The sequence below is a fragment of the Xenia sp. Carnegie-2017 genome, unplaced genomic scaffold (assembly GCF_021976095.1).
Source record: "Xenia sp. Carnegie-2017 unplaced genomic scaffold, XeniaSp_v1 HiC_scaffold_13, whole genome shotgun sequence".
Lineage (NCBI taxonomy): Eukaryota > Metazoa > Cnidaria > Anthozoa > Malacalcyonacea > Xeniidae > Xenia > Xenia sp. Carnegie-2017.
In genome coordinates this window covers 9,842,575-9,861,244 of record NW_025813436.1, presented here as the reverse complement: position 1 = coordinate 9,861,244, position 18,670 = coordinate 9,842,575, and the positions used below count along the sequence as shown (strand labels likewise).

Sequence of the window (18,670 nt, the reverse complement as noted above, 5' to 3'; positions counted from 1 at the left end):
TAGTCCTAAATGGCAACGACGTCTTTAAACATGAGTATGATTTCTTACGACAAGAAAGTAAACGATTTTTCAACGAAGTCATATGGCTTTGCAAACTTACATAAATAAGTGCTGAAGAATCAATTACAAAATAAAAAAGTGTTTGCTGTTATGTATGACGGTAAAAAATATGTTTGCTAAGTTTAAACAGACAATTTAAATGATTCCCAACGCCATTAAATTGACTACGAACATGCGCGTTTTTGTTTTGATGTACCACATGGCAATGGCTGACATTGTATATACTTTTCTCATCTTTGTCTTTACTGTTGGTAGAACATGAATACTCTAACAAAGTTAACTTTCGACAGCAGAGCAAAGAAGGCTCTTTCTTCGTCTTCTCAACGATGGTGACAAAGCATAAGTCACACGTACTATATATTGTGAACCTATGCATGGTATGATATTGAAGGCAATGTTGTTCTGTCTCGTACACTTGACATGTTGTCCTTGGGATTGCATGTCTCTCGTCTGGCCAAGTGGTACAGTTGTCGGTGCAGTGATCTTACATCTTGGGTTCAAATCTTGTCCTTTTGTTTCTCATTTTTCCAGTTGAAATATATTGAATACTGAGTGTGCTGTTATGGGTGTAACGACTGCACCTTCTCGGGTTCAAGACCAACTCGTTTTCTTTCCCTTCAAACTAATAAAAAAATGGGCAAATACGCCAAAAAACTGATAGCTTTCGATGATGAGCGCTTAGCTCAACTGGCCGATGTTGGGCGCTTAGTTCGACATCAATGACCTCCGGTGCACAAGATCCTTGGTTCGCCCCTCTGCCAACACACTTGGCAGGTGTACGCGGCAGATGTGGAAGACAGAAAGTCGAACTGAGGAACAAGTGCCTGGAAGTAAGAAAGGGATGATTAGGGCGTTCTGTTTGCTCTTGGGTTTCCTGACTTTTCAAAATTTAAAAAAATAACTCCCTGATCACAGGGAGTCATAAAAAAATTTGAGCAAAAGACTTAGTTTTTTTAAGAGTGGTTTTTTGCATGGGATCCTATCTTTTTTTTTTCTTCGCTCTCCTCCTTCTTCTTCTTCATCGGAGAGCGATTTTTTCTGAAATCATACTAAGTGTCGCATTCCATTCTCGAAAAATACACTAATAGAAATGCCATTTTGCTACTGTTAACCAGCACTATTTTACCATTTCTCAAGTCATCCTATGAAAAGCCTAACAACATCTTATTCCAGCCAGGGTTTGAACCTCCACTTTGCAACCTCGAAAGGTTGTGTCTATCCACTAGACCAGAGAGTTCGTTGGAGATAGCTGTTTAATATTACGTTATATACCTACTTTGTAGTAATTAATGCAAAAAAAAAGACTCCAACCAAGACCATGGAAAAACTTTCAGTTAATACAGAAAATCAAATAACATGATTGTAAAACTAACACTGATATTTTAAAAGTTCACTCACGCTCGTGCACTCAGTGCAATTCAGTGTAGTGAATATGTCATTTTCAAATAATTTGTGATTTTGAAGTCTCATTCAGTGAGTGTGAGTGAGCTTTTAGACTATTTATTGTCTAAATAATACAAAAAACATTTATAGTTATTAGCGCCATGGATGTGTTCTCGAGGAAGACAAAGATCATGGAGGCAACTCGAGTATACTTTCTTATGCAGCACGTGCATTTCGTTATTTTCAGGAATGCCATAAATATTTTACGACATCCATTGTGGTCTCTATGACACCTAGAACGGCTACAATGATCAACCATTTGTTCATATTTTTCTTTTCGACTGTATATTTGACGATAGCTTTTTCTCATTCTCGATGCCATGGCTTTTCACTGTCGAAGATGGTACATTGAGATAAATCTGCAATAACTGTTCTGTTTAAATAATTTGTATAAGAAGCTACTGTGTATAATCCGTAGTCAGGACGATGTTCTTCAATATCTGGTGTGTTGCGTTTCGCTGGCTTTCAATGTAATGTCTCTTTATAAACAGCATGTCTGTGAAATTCATGATACGATTCATCCACTGGTAAATGGTTTTTCTCGAAGATGTCGTTGTAATTCTACTTTAATGATTTTCAATGTGCGTACAATCCTCGTTCAGAATCCCTTACAGTAACCAGCTGGTTTTTCTTGAACATCAACGTTGACGTGCTTTCGTCCAGCAAGTAGTTTTTCAGCAATCTTAACTTCTTTCCGTTAATCGGTTTATACACTTCGTCGAATTCAATTTCTCCGCTGCCTTGCAATCGCACTTGCTGTTGTTTCTGTTTAAATTTAAGGCGAGCTGTTTGAGTTGTAGTTTTATATGCTTTCCAGTTTCAAACGAACACAAATGAATCCTACAGGACCATTTTCTGTCATTATGACAATGGTTTTTGCGATTGTGTGCATTTTTGATTAATCGTTATTGTTGACTTGTAGTGAAGTGTGACTTGTTTATAAGTAATATTTAAAACATAAGAAGAGGCGTTTGATGATATCTAATCATTCATGTCATTTATCATGTATAAAACAAGACACGTGGTTTATTATGGTTGATTTTATAGAAGTAAAATGCTTATGGCTTATCAAAATCTTTTGAAGTTCATGTAATTAATTTTCGTTTTGTCTTATTGATTTTCATATAACAGGTTACAGCAAAATAAGATGCTTATTTTAAAAAGTATTTATGATTCATCACCATTGAGTTCGAATTGCGCTATTGTTCTTCTGTGACTGCATAATGATGCACAAATTGTCGGTATGATGACTTGCAAATTTTGTTCACTTCTTTACTATACGCGATGTCTGTTTTTAACAGACGACTTTTTAATGAACACAAACTATTTGAAAAGAAAAGCAAATCTCAGGAGGTATGCTGAAGAAGCTGAAAAGAGTTGATTGACTATAGAGAGTCAATTGCCTATACACACCAATCAGTATAGTGATGTCTTTTACAAAATAAGCATCTTCCTCTTATTGTTTTATCTTTCGTAATAATCACAGAAGCACTAGGCATTTTATATTCTAGTATGTGGTTAAGATAACGTCAAGCCATACTATAAATGAAAACGCGTTATTATTGTATGTATAAAGAATTAAGTTTTGACGTAAGTCACTTAAGGCGGCGGTATGACATCCCATTTATGAAAGATATATAGAATTATTTAAACCTGAACTATTCATGCTGTACAATGTACATAGATGATGCTTCCATAGCATTATATCACTCCGTATTAGTTTTTATATGCTCTAAAATAATGGTCTAATAAGCTTGGGATTGTGTTCACACCAATGATTCAGCGCAGATAGAAAGAAAAAAATATGCGCCGGAAAACACCTGCAAGCATTGCCTGCTAATCACTACAAATGTTTGAAAAAATGTGCAAATGAAAGCATTTATCGTTGGAAACGCTATACACAAAACAATAAACAAACTAAAATACAGCATACGTACGTGTTCGTAAATTCATCTTTCACACCTGTTTTATCTTCTGCTTCTGAAGTACAGAAACATAAGAAAGAAAAATGGCTGATAAAAACGGCATAAATGCACAAAATGAAAAGAAAAGCAACGAACAAATACAGGTGATAGTAAACCGACTAAATTCACCGAGAAAGGTGTACAAACCAAAACATCCAGATCGAAAAACGAAGGTAGCTATACATGATTCGACAACTTTTGTCGTTTAAAATCGATTTCAAAAAAAGCATGACCTTTCTATGGAGACTAAAGAGAATACTGTTTATATAAAAGCATTTTTTGAGAAAGTTAAACGAATGCTTGAATTGATAAAACAACTTCTAGATGGCAAAATGTTCAATGTCTGAAGCAGACATTCAGGCAATGGTCGATAGATTACATAATTCAAAACCTCGTCACAGACAAAGATCTGCGTACGAGCAAGGTGGTGTAATGTTGTCATACGATGTCACTGGTTGGAAAAAGCCCGGAGATGGTGGGAAAAAATACGATTTCTAAGGACTCTTTTTACAAAACACGTCAAGGTGCACATATCGTCTAAATTTTAGTTATTTAAATACTTAGAATACAGACAATGTAAATTGAAACTCGTAACAGTCTTTGTAAAATCAATGGTGTTTTGCACACGGAGTCAAACGAAGGAAAAATACAAATATGTATTGTAAAACTAAACCATTCAAACAACAAGCGCACAATTGAATGCAAGAAAACAATCGTCCTTTTTTAATCAGAGGAAACTAGAATTACTTTAACATCAAAATATTCAATATAACATCTCAACATTAATTTGCCGGCTCTCAACTTAACTTCATGTTCAGTCATTTGATCTCATCAAAATATTCCAATTTTAGTAACGATAACAGTGTTTCTAGGAAACGAATTGTTTGAATACAACACGAGCTCAAGACGTTGACTAACGAACGATATACAAATATCATAGTATGAAAAATCATCAATCATACCACAAATCGTCCTCATAACCAAACGATACCGTGTCGCTAAACATTCTCTGCAATAACAAAGATGACACAAGTTGGTGATGACGTTGTTTTTCCTCGTTCGATCCTTTGTTCTTAATCTCATCGATGGCAAATCGAGTTATTGGATGCCTCGCCGCAAATTTACTAGAAAAAGTCTCGAATTCTTCACCATTGTTTCCAATGTTCATCAAACGTTTTAATACTTCGAGGAAAGTAACAAGAGATGTTTCATAATAAAAGTTTGCATTCCTTGCTCTTGTTCGACAATAACCTTCTCCTTCGTGCACAGTTTCTTTGATGAATCTCGTCATTTCATTGTTTTCAGTTTGAGCACGTAAACCATTTATACATCTAACAAATACATATGTATTATTCATATATACGCATTTTATATATTTCAAGTGCAACTTTACGAAATAACAGTTTCGACGAACCTTTTTAAAAGGACAGAAAAACAGGCAGATGACTTGGTGATTTTGTCCACTTCCGCATCATCCTTTACTGAAACTCGATGACGACCAAACGATCCATTCATTGTGAGACCAAAAAGGCGATAACATAGCTTAAATAAGTAAAAAGAAATACACACGCATGTAACTAGCACATATTTTAAACAGTCGCTCGTGTAGAGTCCATCGCAACTTAAAATAGGTCATTGGCAAGCGATGTGGGAGGGGAGAGGGTTGGCACGAGAGAATAATCCTCTACTGAAACATTCGTTTATTCAGTACGTATATTGAAGTCTTTAGAGAAAACTTACCTCGAAGAAGAAATCCGCTAGTAATGTGTAATCTTTAATATGTAAACATAAAGTTTCAATGAATCGATTTACATGAACCATTTCAAAAGGTTTCGTCTTTACGTCAGCTAGAAAAAAAGTACATTAAGTACATCATGATGATACGACAAACGTAAAATTGAAATAATGTGCCTTACGATTGTGTAGATCATCCGCTGATTGTTTACCACTCATTGTGTGGGCTCGCCTAGCTACATACGTCACCACTTCACAAATTCCCTCGAATATTCCACGAGATTCATAATTGCGCGTTCGTGTGTCCGAAGAATATTTGACAATCTCGAAAGCGATATCCAGACATAGTTGTAAATTTGGTTCAAGGTTGTTCTCGTTACCAGTTTCCTTACTTGTGCTCGGTTCATCGCTACCGTTGTCACCGAATAACTCTTTCTATAAAAAACACATCGTATTCAAACAGAGAAATCTTGCGATAGATTAAAACAATGACATATTTCTCGTTACCTAACCAACTATTTGCAATAAGCAGTAACATCACTACGTACAACACACAACTCTTGCAACTTACAATGCATTCCAATGTCTCGCTTGAGTCATCATCGCTCTCAATCTTCTTACAAAAATTATACATTGTCACCAATACTTTATGTAAGTGCTCTTTCTTCATAGGAGCCTTTATACTATTTCGACCAATCAAAGCGAGGAGTTGCTTACACACGGCAGGGATTAAAAGCATTTGCTTCGAGGGTGCTTCCTTCTCGACTGTTCTGTAAAGAACGAAAACATGTAACTAGTGTACATCAGATACATACATCGAGTACTGTATATTTTAGTAGTGTAGCTACATACCGACATAGATGAATAATTTCCGTGATTTTACAATCAGATTTCGATGACATTATCGATAACAATGTGTCCTTTGTCCTGATCCATATGGATTCCTTGCTTTTCTATACGTCACATAAAATAAGATTCGTCTATTCGCCTTCCTCATTAAAAATGCCCTCATTAGGAAACTATACATTGAGACCTTCTTCATAAAGACCTTCCTCATCAACAAAATTCTCATTAAGAACTTCCCTCATTAAGATTAAGACTTCCTTCATTAAGGAAATCTTAATATCATGATCTCATAGCTACATTCCTACTTGGAGCATCCTCCTAAAAGCACCCTACAGTACTCAAATAAGACCACCTAAGTTAGCCATGTTTACGTACCTGTTCAGATTCCATCATAAATGTACATATTTTCAACAGCTCAGTAGGATTAAAACATTTCACAAAAGAAGTTGAATGAAAATTATGCCTTTCTAGGATCAATTCGAATGCCAATGCACCAATTTTCTTGTTCAAGGAACACATCCACCTAGAAAAAATCACAAGGAGATTATTAATACAAACAACACAGCATTTCTAAGATTTTATGTCTTGACCAACACAAACGAGTGATAAAAATACAAACGATTAAGATGTCAAAGCATCGTAATACGTAAAGCTTACTTTAAACTCCGATCAATAAACTCCATGAATGAGTAACTGAAATCGTGATATCCATAGGAAATATTGTGCTGATAGTACAAGTAGTTTTTAACAGCAAACGCTCGACAAGCAATAATTAAGGCGAATTCATACAGACGTTGTTCTTGTTCATTCAATTTCCTCTCTTTTGTTTTGTCAGATCTTACCGCAGTTTCATCGAAGGTATTTGGATGTGGCAACTTTCTAGATGCTAGACCTTTTGTTTCTTCACTTTTCTCCTCCTCTTCTCGCAAACTTTCAGCATAATGCGTTATAACATGAGCAAGATAAATATTAGCAAAGAATTTCTCACACAACATGCTTTCAGCTACATTCTTCCCTTGTCGTTTTGCTTCCTTTATGTCTTTCTTGCCTCGTTTATCCACAAAATTCGCTCGTTTATCTTCTGGCCCAATACCAGCCATAATCTCGGCACTATACATGCATTCCAATAATTGATCAACGAGATAAGAGTTCTCAGATACTGACAAAAACACCACTTCGCACAGTTTCACCCAATGACGTCTTTCACATTCCAGACAAAATCTTTACGAGTCGATAGATTATTTGCCACGTGCAATGGTCCTGAAATGGCTCTCATGGCGAAGCCAATGGAATCACTATCACCGTCAAATTTATAAGAATGACGAAAGAAGTTCATAATGAGAGCGTAAGGGGGTTGGAAACCATATTCTGTAAGATTCATCATACGATTGACGAACATCTTTAAGAAGTTTATATCTGCTTGAGATGGTTGATTTTCACCAAGTTTCTTTGACATATATAATTCCCAGTTGAAGCAATCCACCTATGGAAAAATTATTCCATCTCACACTTTATATCGCTGTTTCAATTATTAATTTTCCATTGTCGCTAAGTACTGGCATAATGTCGTCATCTTATTGGCGTTAAGTTTCACTCAGATGGCTATTTATACAACTTTGCACGTTACTTTTCCAACATGCTTTTATTCTATCGAATTTTTTTTTGGCTTGGTCAAAGCTAAATTGTTTATGTCTCCCCCCAACACCTTTGTGTAACCCCCCCCCAGGCGATTGAAACAGTACCTGTATATGGATAGAAGCTGCATGTATTCTTGGGAAAGCCAAACCAATCGCAGCAAGGCGTATAATCAGAGATGTTGCATCACTTGTGGCGTCATCACACTCCATAAGATCATCCTCACTCAGTCCCAGTCCTTTCAGTTTCTTTTGTTTTAACATATCATTCAAGAGATCATGATTACTGTCAAGAACGTGTATTAAGTACGCGAAACACGATACAGGAACGACACCTTCGACAATTTCAAATAATTTCTCATTTCTTGGATCTGAATAATCGTCTGACTTCTTTACGTTTGCTACAAATGAAGAAACGTAAAAGGTCATCGTCACAAATCAAAATATTATTCCCCAAGAGAATCAACAAAGAAACCTTTTCTTCCACGTTTTCTATTAAATCGTTTCTTCTTCGACCTCTTTCCTTTATTGCCAGTTTCTTCCAACATGTCAGAATCATCGTGCACCTTACAACTAACATCATCAAAATATAAAATTCCTTGAACTTCAAGACGCTCACCCTAAAGAAAGAAACATTACAAAATATGTTGACAGGAAGTACGTAGGTGAAATCATATTGAGAAACAATTTGTAAAAATTCACGAATGCAAACCTCCAACCACTTGGTATAATATTGGACAAGAACAAGAGAAAGATTCATAGCAAGGAAAACTGCTTGTTCCATCTTTTTATACGAGAATAATGCTTCCAGAATACAACAATGGATGGTCACAGAAGATGTAAAATCACCATATTTCACTTGAGAAGGAATTGGAAAGTAGTCCACATCGCGACCAGGAGAAGAAGCTAAACCATTTGATTTGATTATGCTCATTTCTGATTGGTTGTCCGTTTTCATCGCATGATTATTAAAGTTGTTCCACGAGAAGTCTTTAAATATCTTGATATGTTCAAAAGAGCACCAGAGAGTCCATTCATTGGAGTTACGCGACAAAAATATCTTACCAAAAATGACTTTCGTGTTATTCATAGCCGTGAAGATTTCATTCTGTCTCTTCACTGAGATACACGGATTGAGAAGTAATAATCGCCACAATCTTGACACTTGTTCAGTTATCAACCAACAACTAAATATGAAAGAGAAGATAGCACGAATGAAGGTTGAAAAAGTTGCTCTTTACTTCATGTCAAAAACTTACGAATCAGGTCTAGGGATACTGCCAAAAAACAGATTCGCCTCGTATCTTTTCATTACTAGCAGTGTAAGTGTATCGTTTGTTCATCTCAGTCATCATTTCCTTCAGCTGGACTGTAAAAATCTGAACTGCTTTCAACGAGTATTCAAAGTCATCGTAAATTAAATCCTCGCAAGTCTTTAGAAATTCTGTAATTTCTTCCATCTTCTCATGAGAGTACGTTCGCTTCCATTGATGATTATACACAAACATATGATGATGATCAATTGACATACTGCTGAGATTCGTGAAGTAGTCTACATAAAGGAAAGATAGAGCAAGAAACAAATCAGCCACATAAACTAACCTGCTGTAATAAAGGGACCCGGCAAGTAGTATCTATGTTATAAATGATGCTGCAAGAGTCAAAAATATTTCTTCCATGGCAAACTATATTGAAACATCATTTTCCTACCATTTACAAATGATTGCTGAGTATGAGCTGGTGGCCACCAATCCCAGATGGAGTTTGGAAAATCATTGAGTTTTGTGACATTTGATCCCAAGCAATACTTAGTTACTTCACACATTTGAATGAGTGTTTTGCAGCGAGATGTCAATCCTTCTTCACAAATCAGCCATTGACATTGTCCATCATAGCCTAAAAATGGAAACATGACAGCTTGATTAAGGTTATCAATAAAATCGTTACGCTTTAATGAAATGCAGCATTTACCTAGTGTATCAATTACTAACATTATATCAACATTTGTATTTTAAACTATCACATTCTGGTTTATAAACATACCTTACAAATGAAGCAACAATTATTGAGAACTATTAAATGTTTTTCGATAGCATTAACATTAAATTATCAACTATCATTTTTAGATCACATTTCAAAACAATACAATTGTACATACATCACATATTTCACAAACCTGGCCCTGCAGTGGGATCTGGTGCACCCCATGTTTCATGGATTGCATCATCTTCATGTTCCTGTGGCTTTACCATCCGATCAAGAACATTTTGTGCTGACTCAATAATTTGCTGATCATTAAACTCTGCTATCAGATACTGGGTAAATGTCCTCAGTTCTGTATATGTGGATAGATTGTTTAATGAGTCAGATAAAGGTGGGCTTATCTTGCATTTGTCTTGTTGGAAAATTCTCACTAGACACACAGCGATGACATGAAAACACCAACTACCATTTTCACAAGGACAGTTTGTCTCTGTGATCTTTCCTCGATCAAACTTGATGCTTACGTAAAGATAAGGACTCTTCTTCTCTGGAGGTGCATCATGCCAATGCTCAAGATGTCCACGAAAATGTACACGAGCACTCAGATGAAAACCTAAAATATTTCAAATAAATAAATTTGATTGAAAGTTTCTTAGGTGTTCTTTGAATTTCTATAACTCACCAATTTGTGAAAGATCTTTTACAAACTTTAAACTCTTGATGGCTTTGTCAAATTCTGATGAAGAACCATTATTAAGTGTACAATAACGCTTAATCTTCTCCATTTCTTGAGGAAATGAATACTGAATTATTTTAAGTTGAGCATTTTCTGCAACAGGTGGATCTTGACCTTCAATATATGCGAATGGAAAGCTCAAAGCAACTTTCTTAGCACAGATATCAATAAGTGGCAATGGATTTTTTGGTAAATGATCTGGATTAGGTATATCTAAGTCTCTATAAATGATCTGGAGCTCAGTCAATGACTTTGATGGTTGATGGCTTTCATAATCCATATAATCTGTACTGTCTGAGAGTATACCATTCCCAAGATAGTCATCAAACTCATCATCATAGTCAACCCAGCCCAGTTCACTATCTGTGTAATAGTCAGGTTCAAAGAAATAGTCGTCGTAATCAGACATCATATTCTACAAAAAAATAAATAAGAAAAATGGTCTCAGACATTGGACTACATCATAATCTGAACACTAAAGGCTGTTAGCATAAACACAGAATAAGCATGTCTACATATCATTCAAAGCAGTAGAGATGCAAACGTTTCTAGTAAAAGCAAATATGAGCAAAATTAAATAATATAATGAAATTTCAAGTTTACAAGTACCAGTTGGCAGCGGTTTAATGACCATTTAACATTCAAGTATGATTTATAATTTATATCACAGGAAAAACATCTGAGTTTGAACATTTTGTATTAACTTCTAAAGCAATCCCATTGAAAATGCTTTATCATTCACTATACGCTGCTAGTAGGAAAACATTCAACGCGAATAAAAGACGATTACATAAAAAATATATATTATTAATTTATATAACAAATAACAAATTGATCATGAGAGACGACACAACAAAATGAAACTAAAACAATATTTCTTAAGAAAAGATTTCAGGAGATGACCATACAACACAAAAAATATCAGAGATATAATATGAACACACGATAATGTAAACTTACTTTTACCTTAATAAATTTATTTCAAGTTATAAACATTTTATTCCAATTCTGTTCATCCGAAGAATTTGCTTTTCCTGTGACCTTGCAATTTGCATGATTGCATACTCCAGAGGTAATAATATATTGAGATCAAAGGATGACTTTCTCCATCCAGAGTAAACATCGTTCAGTGCAGTATTGCACCATTATTTCACCATCAAAAGGCAATGTTTATGTTTATGGTACTTAATCAAAACAATGATATCATGAACAGTCAAAACTGCATGTCAAGTATTTACTTCAGACGTAAATCATTTTATTTTGGTAAAAATACCAGAAAACGAAGAAAGGCAAAGAAACCATTGAATTAGGAAAAGGCTGCAATTATGAAAAAATCATCTATGGTTTTACCGAGAACAAGTAACACAAAGTACACCAATACTGGTTTACTTTGTAAGTTTTTCAGTCAGTCAAAAGAATGTAAATATGGAGATTTGTGTCGCTATCGACACGAAAGAAAGTGTGAAGAAAAAGCATTCAGCGAGTCTTTAACGAGTGATGATAACAGTGAAGACAATAAGCAAAGCAACTGTATACCATCAGGTACGTCTTTTTCTAACGATGAACAAACTACTTCAAAAAAATCCGACCAAAAACGAACGTAAAAACGCGATATGTTAGAAGACCAAATTGTAGATATTTCTCAAAGAATGGAACTTGTCGAGATGGTGATAAATGTAATTTCTCCCATCAAAAGAAAAATAGTGAGAGACCACAGGGAAATAATGATTTAAGAAAAACCCAAGATCTACAGAAGTCGTTTGAAAGAGGTTTATCTGTGTCTGCTAATGTCAAACAGCAGCAGCCTTTGAAAAGACCAAAAAACCTTAGTGAACGATTATCTCTGCTCAGTGAAGATGAAGCAAAATACTTATTGTCAGTTGAACTTGAACAGTTAAAGAAAAGATTTAAAAATGATGATTTGGAAATACAAGACACAAAATATGGAACTGAATGTAATTTTATAATGAAACCTACTGACCCAGATTGGGTGAGTAAATCATGTTGAAACTAGCATGTATTTTGTTAACTTTCTCCTATCATTTCTGATTTAATATTTCACTTTTCTAGCCATATGATATTAACGAAGTTAAATTGAATGTGATTTTTCCAAAGAATTATCCTAAAGAAGTAAGCATTGTCATCTAATGACGAGTGTCTTTTGAAAAAGTTGTCATTAAAATTTATTGAGATGATTATGCGATAAATTCTTCTTAAGATCTTCAATGCTGAAATTATTGATAACAAGCAAGAGTACCCAGAAAATTTTACAAAGTAAGATAATATATTTTTTATCATTGAATAAATATCCTTGTAAATTGTACTATGCATTGGTTTTAACTGTCATAAAAAAACCCTGCTTTGTTTAGGTACATAAATACAAAGATCAAAGAACAATTGTTAAGTCATGAAAAGGCTCAAAAATTGAGAGACTCTTGTGACTTATTGTTTCGACCTTTCCTGAGATGGTTTGATCGTAACATGGAAAGTCTCTTCACAAAAACTTTGAAACAGGTAATGTTCACTGATGCTTATTGTGAATCATGAATGATATATTTACAGACTTGAATACTGCATTAACTAAATTTCATAAATATTTATTTCAGATCAAGTATGAAGTACTAGCCAGATCATCTGGTCTAGAGTTCATCACTTTTGACAAACCAAAGGTAGATGGTATTGAAGAATTAAACAATCAAAAATCAGATGAGTTGATCACACCAACAGAAGTTGTTTCATCAAAAACTGAAAATGAAGGGAAAATTGATGATAGCAATGTAATAATGAAGATGGTAGAATCAGCAAAGATGTTTCCCTCGAAAAAAGGAACAGAGATTAGGTTTCGAGGAATGGATCTTCATGAGAATACAGCAACTGTCAGAGTTACCTCAATAAGTTTAACTGTTCAGTGTAGTCGATGTAAGAACAGGGCAGATATGCCAAATGTCAAAGAAAAGTATGTTAAACCTCTTTTTTGGCAAACTTTAACTCCGTAATGAACAATTGCTGATAGTTAATGTGATTTCTTTAGGACTCAAGTTGTTTTATGCTGTACAAAGTGTTCAAATGCTCAAAGCATAACATTTATAAGTTCAGAGGTTGTTCATCAACATTCCTCAACATTGGCTTTGATCAGTCCAAATGGGTTAGAATCATCATTTGTAAAGTATTGCTGTTGAAGAACTTAAATAGCACTTAAGCACTCTTCTTTTTCATGTCTCAAAGGTGTTTGCCCATTGACCTTATCCTGACTGGATGTCGTCTTTCAATTGGATGCTTAAATTGCAATAAAGAAACTATAGTGATGGTGTGTTATTCTTTCATTAAGATATATTCCTTTGAAAAAAACTCACATGAAATAAATTATGATTTGAGGGACTTACATATGGCTCAACCAAGAATATATGGTGTGAACATTGCCATCACAAGTTAGACATGAAAGTCGAATCAGCACGATTTTATCAATTACAACCAACACTGAATTGTCATGGTAACATTGCAAACATTGTTGGTAGCATATGGAACAAAACAGAATGTTATTACTGTTTTATTTCTTGTAGATAAAGACATTAAGACAGTAAAGATAAATCTTAAGAGAAATAACCAAAATGACCCATTAATAAAAAGTGGTCAGCCTTTGCCAAATAATGGAACATGTCAACATTACAAAAAAAGTTTTCGTTGGATGAGATTTCCATGTTGTGGCAAGGTGTATCCTTGTGATAAATGCCATAATGAAGCTGAAACAGAGCATGAAATGGAAATGGCCACAAGAATGATTTGTGGATTTTGTTCAAAAGAACAGGTGAAGAGATTCATGTTTGTAACACCACATATGAAAAATACACGTTTTGATTAATGAATATGTTTTGTCAAGGCATTCACAAAAAAAGGGTGTATATCCTGCAAGGCATCTTTGACTGCTATACACAGTCATCATTGGGAAGGAGGCAAAGGATGTAGAAATAAAATTAAAATGAGTCGGTGAGAGGAGATATAAAACCATGAGAAATTACCACATTATGTCACTTGACTTACGTTGATTCTACTTTACAGAGGTGACAACAAAAAATACTCAAACATGAAGAAAACAGTGTCAAGAAAATCCACAAAAGGAGAGCAAAAACGATGAATTACGAAAAATCCATATCAGTTGAATACTACCGGGGATATGATCCCCTGGGGGATAACATCCGTTTATTAAATAAGAAATGTAACAAAATTCGTCGTCATAAAATTGTGACAATTTTTGTACATAAAATTAATTCGAAATTGTGTTGACCTTTTGATACGAGAATATTTATGATTTTTTCAAACAAGCTATATGTAAACAATGCATGGTGTACTTTCTAAGTCTTTTCTTGTCCATCATTTATTGTTGATAAGTCTAATCATCATTTGTGGTCATGAAGATGGTCGTGAAGGTGGTGTGGACGATGATAACAAGAGAAAAGACATCAAAAGAAATGGAGACTCAAAGAATAATGTTATGTTGATATCTTTAGATTCATTTGGTTGTAAATATCTAGAATTGCTTGAAACGCCAACTCTAGATTCATTTAAGAAAGAAGGAGTTTATGCTGACTACGTAATCAACGTAATTCCCACAGAAACATTTCCAAATCACGTTTCCTTAGCAACAGGTCTGTATCCAGAGTCTCATGGAATGGTATCTAATGAAATGTATGACCCTGTATTTAAAGAATCCTTCAAAATGGGCATGACTGATCCTAAATGGTGGTGGAATGATGACAATGAACCAATTTGGTATACTAATGAAAAGAATGGTGGTAGAAGTGGTATAACATGGTGGCCAGGGTATAATGTTGCAAATTATACCCCTAGATACATGATTACTCAAAAGATGTCGTACAAAGAAAAAGTTAATCAGGTGATTTCATGGTTAAAAATACCAAAATATCCCAATTTAGTGATGATGCATTTTGATCAACTTGATGAAGCTGGTCATGCTCATGGCTTTGGATCTCAAGATACGCTTCGAGAAGTTAAAAACATCGACAACATCATTGGTTACCTTCTTCAAGAACTAAAGAACAATAATTTACTAAATAAATGGAATATTATCCTGACAGCAGATCATGGTATGACAAATATTTCAAGAAGCAAGATTATAAACATTACAGATTATGTTGATCCATCTGAATGTTTTGTTAATGGTGATGGTGGAGTTCGTTTTGTCTGGCCAAAAGAAGGAAAAAAGGAAGCAGTTTATAAGAAATTGAAATCTAATCACCATCCAAACATGCAAATCTGGCGAAAGGAGGAATTTCCAATTAAATTTCATTATAGAAACCATCGTCGTGTATCGCCTATTCTAATAACTGTTGACGAAGGATGGACACTTGTAAATGATCCAAAACAATTTAAATTCAAGCACAATGGTGCTCATGGTTACCTAAATACATACCCTAGTATGTTGCCAATATTTTTTGCCCGTGGACCTGGATTCAGGAGAGCATTTCATTCAAAAGTGTTTAATTTGGTTGATTTGTACCCAATAATATGTAAGTTGCTTAAAATTAAACCTAAACCAAACAATGGAACAATAGAAGTCACTCAACATCTACTTCTTGACGGTAATGAAAATGAGGAGTTCAGTGGTTTATTGGTTGGTGTTATGGTCACCTCAGTGTTTTTTGCTCTGGGAATCTTGATTTGCTTGGTAACCATGTGCCTGAGTGACAGGAAAGTAAAAACAGTAAAGAAAAAAAATGTTTGGAATGATAACAATGCAATGAATCCATCGGAACAATCAAAGAAACTATTGCTTGATGAAGAAAGTGATGAAGAGATAGAATATTTTCAATCAGATAGATTATAATTATGTAACAATGACATATTTTATGTTTGAAGCATAATTTGTGTATCTAATAAATGTGTTCTTTAATGTAATCACTCCAGACATTGTGAAATTTCATGATGCAAGAAAAATAAAATAATTTATAAAAACAAATGTTTTAGAGTTGTCCACAATTTTCAATCACAATCTTTTTGCTTGTCTTTCCTGAAGCAGAACCAGTAGCTTCCATTTTCTTAACAACATCCAGTCCTTCAATGACACAACCAAATACCACATGTTTACCATCTAACCATTCAGTTTTTTCAGTTGTAATAAAAAACTGTGATCCATTTGTATTTGGACCTGAGTTTGCCATAGATAGCATTCCTGGTCCAGTATGCTTCAGAACAAAGTTTTCATCATTAAATTTTTTACCATAAATAGATTTACCACCAGTACCATTGCCTTTAGTAAAATCACCACCCTGACACATAAATTGTGGAATGACTCTATGAAAATGACTCCCTTTATAACCAAAACCTTTCTCACCAGTACACAGGCAACGAAAATTCTCTACAGTTAATGGCACAACATCATTCCGTAATTCCATTATAATTCGTCCCGCAGATCGATCAGCAATCATGATATCAAAGAAAACTCGATGATTACGCTTTGTTTCGCCGTCGTTTGCATTTTCTCCAGTTTCTAAAGATTCACTTCCCTCGGTTTTTTTATCAGAATCGAGAGTTTCTCCAATGTGTTTTGTCATCCAGTTGTCGTCCTTCCAAATAGCCCTTGACGAACCTTCTTTTAATCTCATTGGCTTCGCTAGATTTACTCTTATTGTGCGGCCGAATAATTCAGATTCGTTCATGTTGTCTAAATAAGAAGACATAACATGAATAAACTCACAGAAAAAAAATACATGCAAAAACTATTCATTTTGTCAATTGACATTACCAATTGCAGCGGCGGCATCTTCAGGCAGCTCAAACTCAACAAAACCAAAGCCTCTGTGCTTCTGAGTTGAGTAGTCAAGAGGAATTTGAACATCAGTGATATCTCCAAAAGGGATCAAAGCTGCATGAAGCATTTTTTCGTCAACTTCTTCAGCTAAACCACCAACATATACCATTCTTTTAGTCGCCATATTGGAACACCCGATTCTTCATCTAACCCGGATGTAAAATCGGGTGAGGCAGGCAAGACCAGGATCTTACACGTGCAATTGATTACATGTGAATCGCGAAATCATTACAAGTGTAATAGTGTAAAAAAATTGCAAGACAGTTACATATTGAATATCGTATTTAGTAATCACTGTACTTAGTAGACGCCCTGTTTAGTTAACACACCAGCCGATATTCTATTTAGAAGACATTCTACATAGTTGCCACCCACTCTACATAATAAATGCCACTGGCTAGACTGTACTTTTAAAGACATTCATTGGCGGCATTTAAACAAGCACCGCTTTATATCTACTTGACGCAATAGTATTCAATTCAGAGAGTATGTTGTACCGAGTGAGTCTATCCTGAAAGTTTCATTGATTTAGTACAAATCCTTCTGTCATGTTTTTATGCATCATGCAATTATGGTCTCTATATAAAACCGTTTGGTCAATTGCTTCACTCAAACATCAAAATAACTGAAAAATCTTGTATTGAAATATATTTAACATTAAATACAACGTAAATGTTCAGTCAATGAATTAACTTTTGCGTTTTTTTGCTGTAATGATTATAAAGCTAACGAATGCAATGAATATAAGAAAGATTGTTATATATCTTCATTTAATTTGAATATAAGAAAGTTATAATAGTGACGATAGAATCTTGGTAACTTACGTATCATTCGTCGTGTAAACGATATCCTTTCCTCTCGTCACAGCATAACATATAAACTGTAAGTGTAAGCATCATTTCACTGAGCAATGGTGAGTTGTACATTTCATCGGACTTCTGACTGTAGTTTTCTGACTTAGTCTGCCTGCCGTAATTGAAATCATTCATAATAAAATTTATGACACCCATACATTTCCATAGGCTGGTGTTATAATATTCTCAAGGGAGTAGTCAATAAAGAAAAAACATCCACGATGTCTACCTTTGTGTCTGCCTTTATGTCTACCGTTATGTCTATCTACCATTATGTCTATCTTTGTGTGTACCTTTATGTCTACCTCTATGTCTACCTTTGTGTCTATCTTTAGGTCTACTTTAAATCTATCTTTATGTCTACCTTTATGTCTACCTTCGTGTCTATCTTTATGTCTACCTTTATGTCTACCTTTATGTCTACCTTTATGTCTACCTTTAATTTTTCCTTTCTTTTCCTCCTTTTTTCATTTACCTCCCCCTACTTAAGGCCGAGGAAAGTTGCCCACTTGGCCTCTCCTCACGGTGAACGGTTTAGGTAATCGGTAATTTAAATTTTTAAACGTTAAGAAACAAATCCACTCCACACT

At 34.7% G+C, this 18,670-nt stretch overlaps 6 protein-coding genes and 1 long non-coding RNA gene across 10 annotated transcripts; 3 read left to right on the top strand and 4 right to left on the bottom strand.

Annotated features, from left to right (window-relative positions):
- Positions 1-1,375: 1,375 nt before the first annotated feature.
- On the bottom strand, positions 1,376-3,481 carry LOC124433471. Its single transcript, XR_006944475.1, has 2 exons — positions 3,441-3,481; positions 1,376-2,268 (listed from the first exon to the last, which is right to left on the bottom strand). It is a non-coding gene; the product is annotated as an uncharacterized LOC124433471 (long non-coding RNA).
- Positions 3,318-4,167, top strand: LOC124433469. The gene is made up of 2 exons (XM_046983246.1): positions 3,318-3,640; positions 3,792-4,167. Exons 1-2 carry the CDS (start codon positions 3,512-3,514, stop codon positions 3,963-3,965), a joined length of 303 nt encoding a protein of 100 aa, XP_046839202.1. The 5' UTR covers positions 3,318-3,511; the 3' UTR covers positions 3,966-4,167.
- Positions 4,163-7,232, bottom strand: LOC124433462. Its single transcript, XM_046983236.1, has 8 exons — positions 6,705-7,232; positions 6,423-6,570; positions 6,054-6,154; positions 5,773-5,971; positions 5,384-5,636; positions 5,208-5,314; positions 4,882-5,009; positions 4,163-4,798 (listed from the first exon to the last, which is right to left on the bottom strand). Exons 1-8 carry the CDS (start codon positions 7,163-7,165, stop codon positions 4,420-4,422), a joined length of 1,776 nt encoding a protein of 591 aa, XP_046839192.1. The 5' UTR covers positions 7,166-7,232; the 3' UTR covers positions 4,163-4,419.
- Positions 6,875-11,483, bottom strand: LOC124433464 (zinc finger SWIM domain-containing protein 8-like). Of its 2 annotated transcripts, none has more exons than XM_046983240.1 (6): positions 9,392-9,573; positions 8,941-9,233; positions 8,394-8,868; positions 8,157-8,301; positions 7,790-8,082; positions 6,875-7,530 (listed from the first exon to the last, which is right to left on the bottom strand). In XM_046983240.1, exons 2-6 carry the CDS (start codon positions 8,991-8,993, stop codon positions 7,234-7,236), a joined length of 1,263 nt encoding a protein of 420 aa, XP_046839196.1. In that variant the 5' UTR covers positions 8,994-9,233; positions 9,392-9,573; the 3' UTR covers positions 6,875-7,233. The 2 variants fall into 2 exon arrangements, with proteins under 2 accessions (XP_046839196.1, XP_046839195.1); XM_046983239.1 differs by lacking the exons at positions 6,875-7,530; positions 7,790-8,082; positions 8,157-8,301 and adding exons at positions 9,858-10,277; positions 10,347-10,815; positions 11,367-11,483 and having other exon boundaries at positions 8,625-8,868; positions 9,392-9,577.
- Positions 11,484-11,496: 13 nt separating this feature from the next.
- Positions 11,497-14,734, top strand: LOC124433470 (uncharacterized protein C18H10.09-like). The gene is given in 12 exon segments (XM_046983247.1): positions 11,497-11,969; positions 11,972-12,390; positions 12,471-12,530; positions 12,619-12,674; positions 12,770-12,914; positions 13,007-13,356; positions 13,432-13,545; positions 13,626-13,707; positions 13,776-13,890; positions 13,961-14,205; positions 14,278-14,384; positions 14,457-14,734. Coding segments are annotated over 12 exon segments (1,998 nt in total). The 5' UTR covers positions 11,497-11,740; the 3' UTR covers positions 14,533-14,734.
- Positions 14,464-16,374, top strand: LOC124433463 (bis(5'-adenosyl)-triphosphatase enpp4-like). 2 transcript variants are annotated; one of them, XM_046983238.1, is made up of 2 exons: positions 14,464-15,043; positions 15,332-16,374. In XM_046983238.1, exons 1-2 carry the CDS (start codon positions 14,734-14,736, stop codon positions 16,240-16,242), a joined length of 1,221 nt encoding a protein of 406 aa, XP_046839194.1. In that variant the 5' UTR covers positions 14,464-14,733; the 3' UTR covers positions 16,243-16,374. The 2 variants fall into 2 exon arrangements, with proteins under 2 accessions (XP_046839194.1, XP_046839193.1); XM_046983237.1 differs by having other exon boundaries at positions 14,464-16,374.
- Positions 16,194-18,319, bottom strand: LOC124433467 (peptidyl-prolyl cis-trans isomerase E-like). 2 transcript variants are annotated; one of them, XM_046983243.1, is made up of 3 exons: positions 18,051-18,319; positions 17,161-17,313; positions 16,194-17,079 (listed from the first exon to the last, which is right to left on the bottom strand). In XM_046983243.1, exons 1-3 carry the CDS (start codon positions 18,055-18,057, stop codon positions 16,379-16,381), a joined length of 861 nt encoding a protein of 286 aa, XP_046839199.1. In that variant the 5' UTR covers positions 18,058-18,319; the 3' UTR covers positions 16,194-16,378. The 2 variants fall into 2 exon arrangements, with proteins under 2 accessions (XP_046839199.1, XP_046839198.1); XM_046983242.1 differs by lacking the exon at positions 18,051-18,319 and having other exon boundaries at positions 17,161-17,355.
- Between the last annotated feature and the right edge of the window lie 351 nt (positions 18,320-18,670).

Coding starts and splice junctions, on each gene's coding strand:
- LOC124433469 (XM_046983246.1), top strand. CDS start 3,512: ATGGCTGATAAAAACGGCATAAATGCACAAAATGAAAAGAAAAGCAAC. Junction 3,641..3,791: donor ATCCAGATCGAAAAACGAAG/GTAGCTATACAT, acceptor AACAACTTCTAG/ATGGCAAAATGTTCAATGTC.
- LOC124433462 (XM_046983236.1), bottom strand. CDS start 7,165: ATGTATAGTGCCGAGATTATGGCTGGTATTGGGCCAGAAGATAAACGA. Junction 5,972..6,053: donor GAAATTATTCATCTATGTCG/GTATGTAGCTAC, acceptor CGTTCTTTACAG/AACAGTCGAGAAGGAAGCAC. Junction 5,637..5,772: donor GCGAGACATTGGAATGCATT/GTAAGTTGCAAG, acceptor TGTTTTTTATAG/AAAGAGTTATTCGGTGACAA.
- LOC124433464 (XM_046983239.1), bottom strand. CDS start 10,812: ATGATGTCTGATTACGACGACTATTTCTTTGAACCTGACTATTACACA. Junction 9,578..9,857: donor AGATCCCACTGCAGGGCCAG/GTTTGTGAAATA, acceptor TTCCATTTTTAG/GCTATGATGGACAATGTCAA. Junction 9,234..9,391: donor TCAGCAATCATTTGTAAATG/GTAGGAAAATGA, acceptor TCCTTTATGTAG/ACTACTTCACGAATCTCAGC.
- LOC124433463 (XM_046983237.1), top strand. CDS start 14,734: ATGCATGGTGTACTTTCTAAGTCTTTTCTTGTCCATCATTTATTGTTG.
- LOC124433467 (XM_046983242.1), bottom strand. CDS start 17,350: ATGGCGACTAAAAGAATGGTATATGTTGGTGGTTTAGCTGAAGAAGTT. Junction 17,080..17,160: donor AGATGCCGCCGCTGCAATTG/GTAATGTCAATT, acceptor CTTCTTATTTAG/ACAACATGAACGAATCTGAA.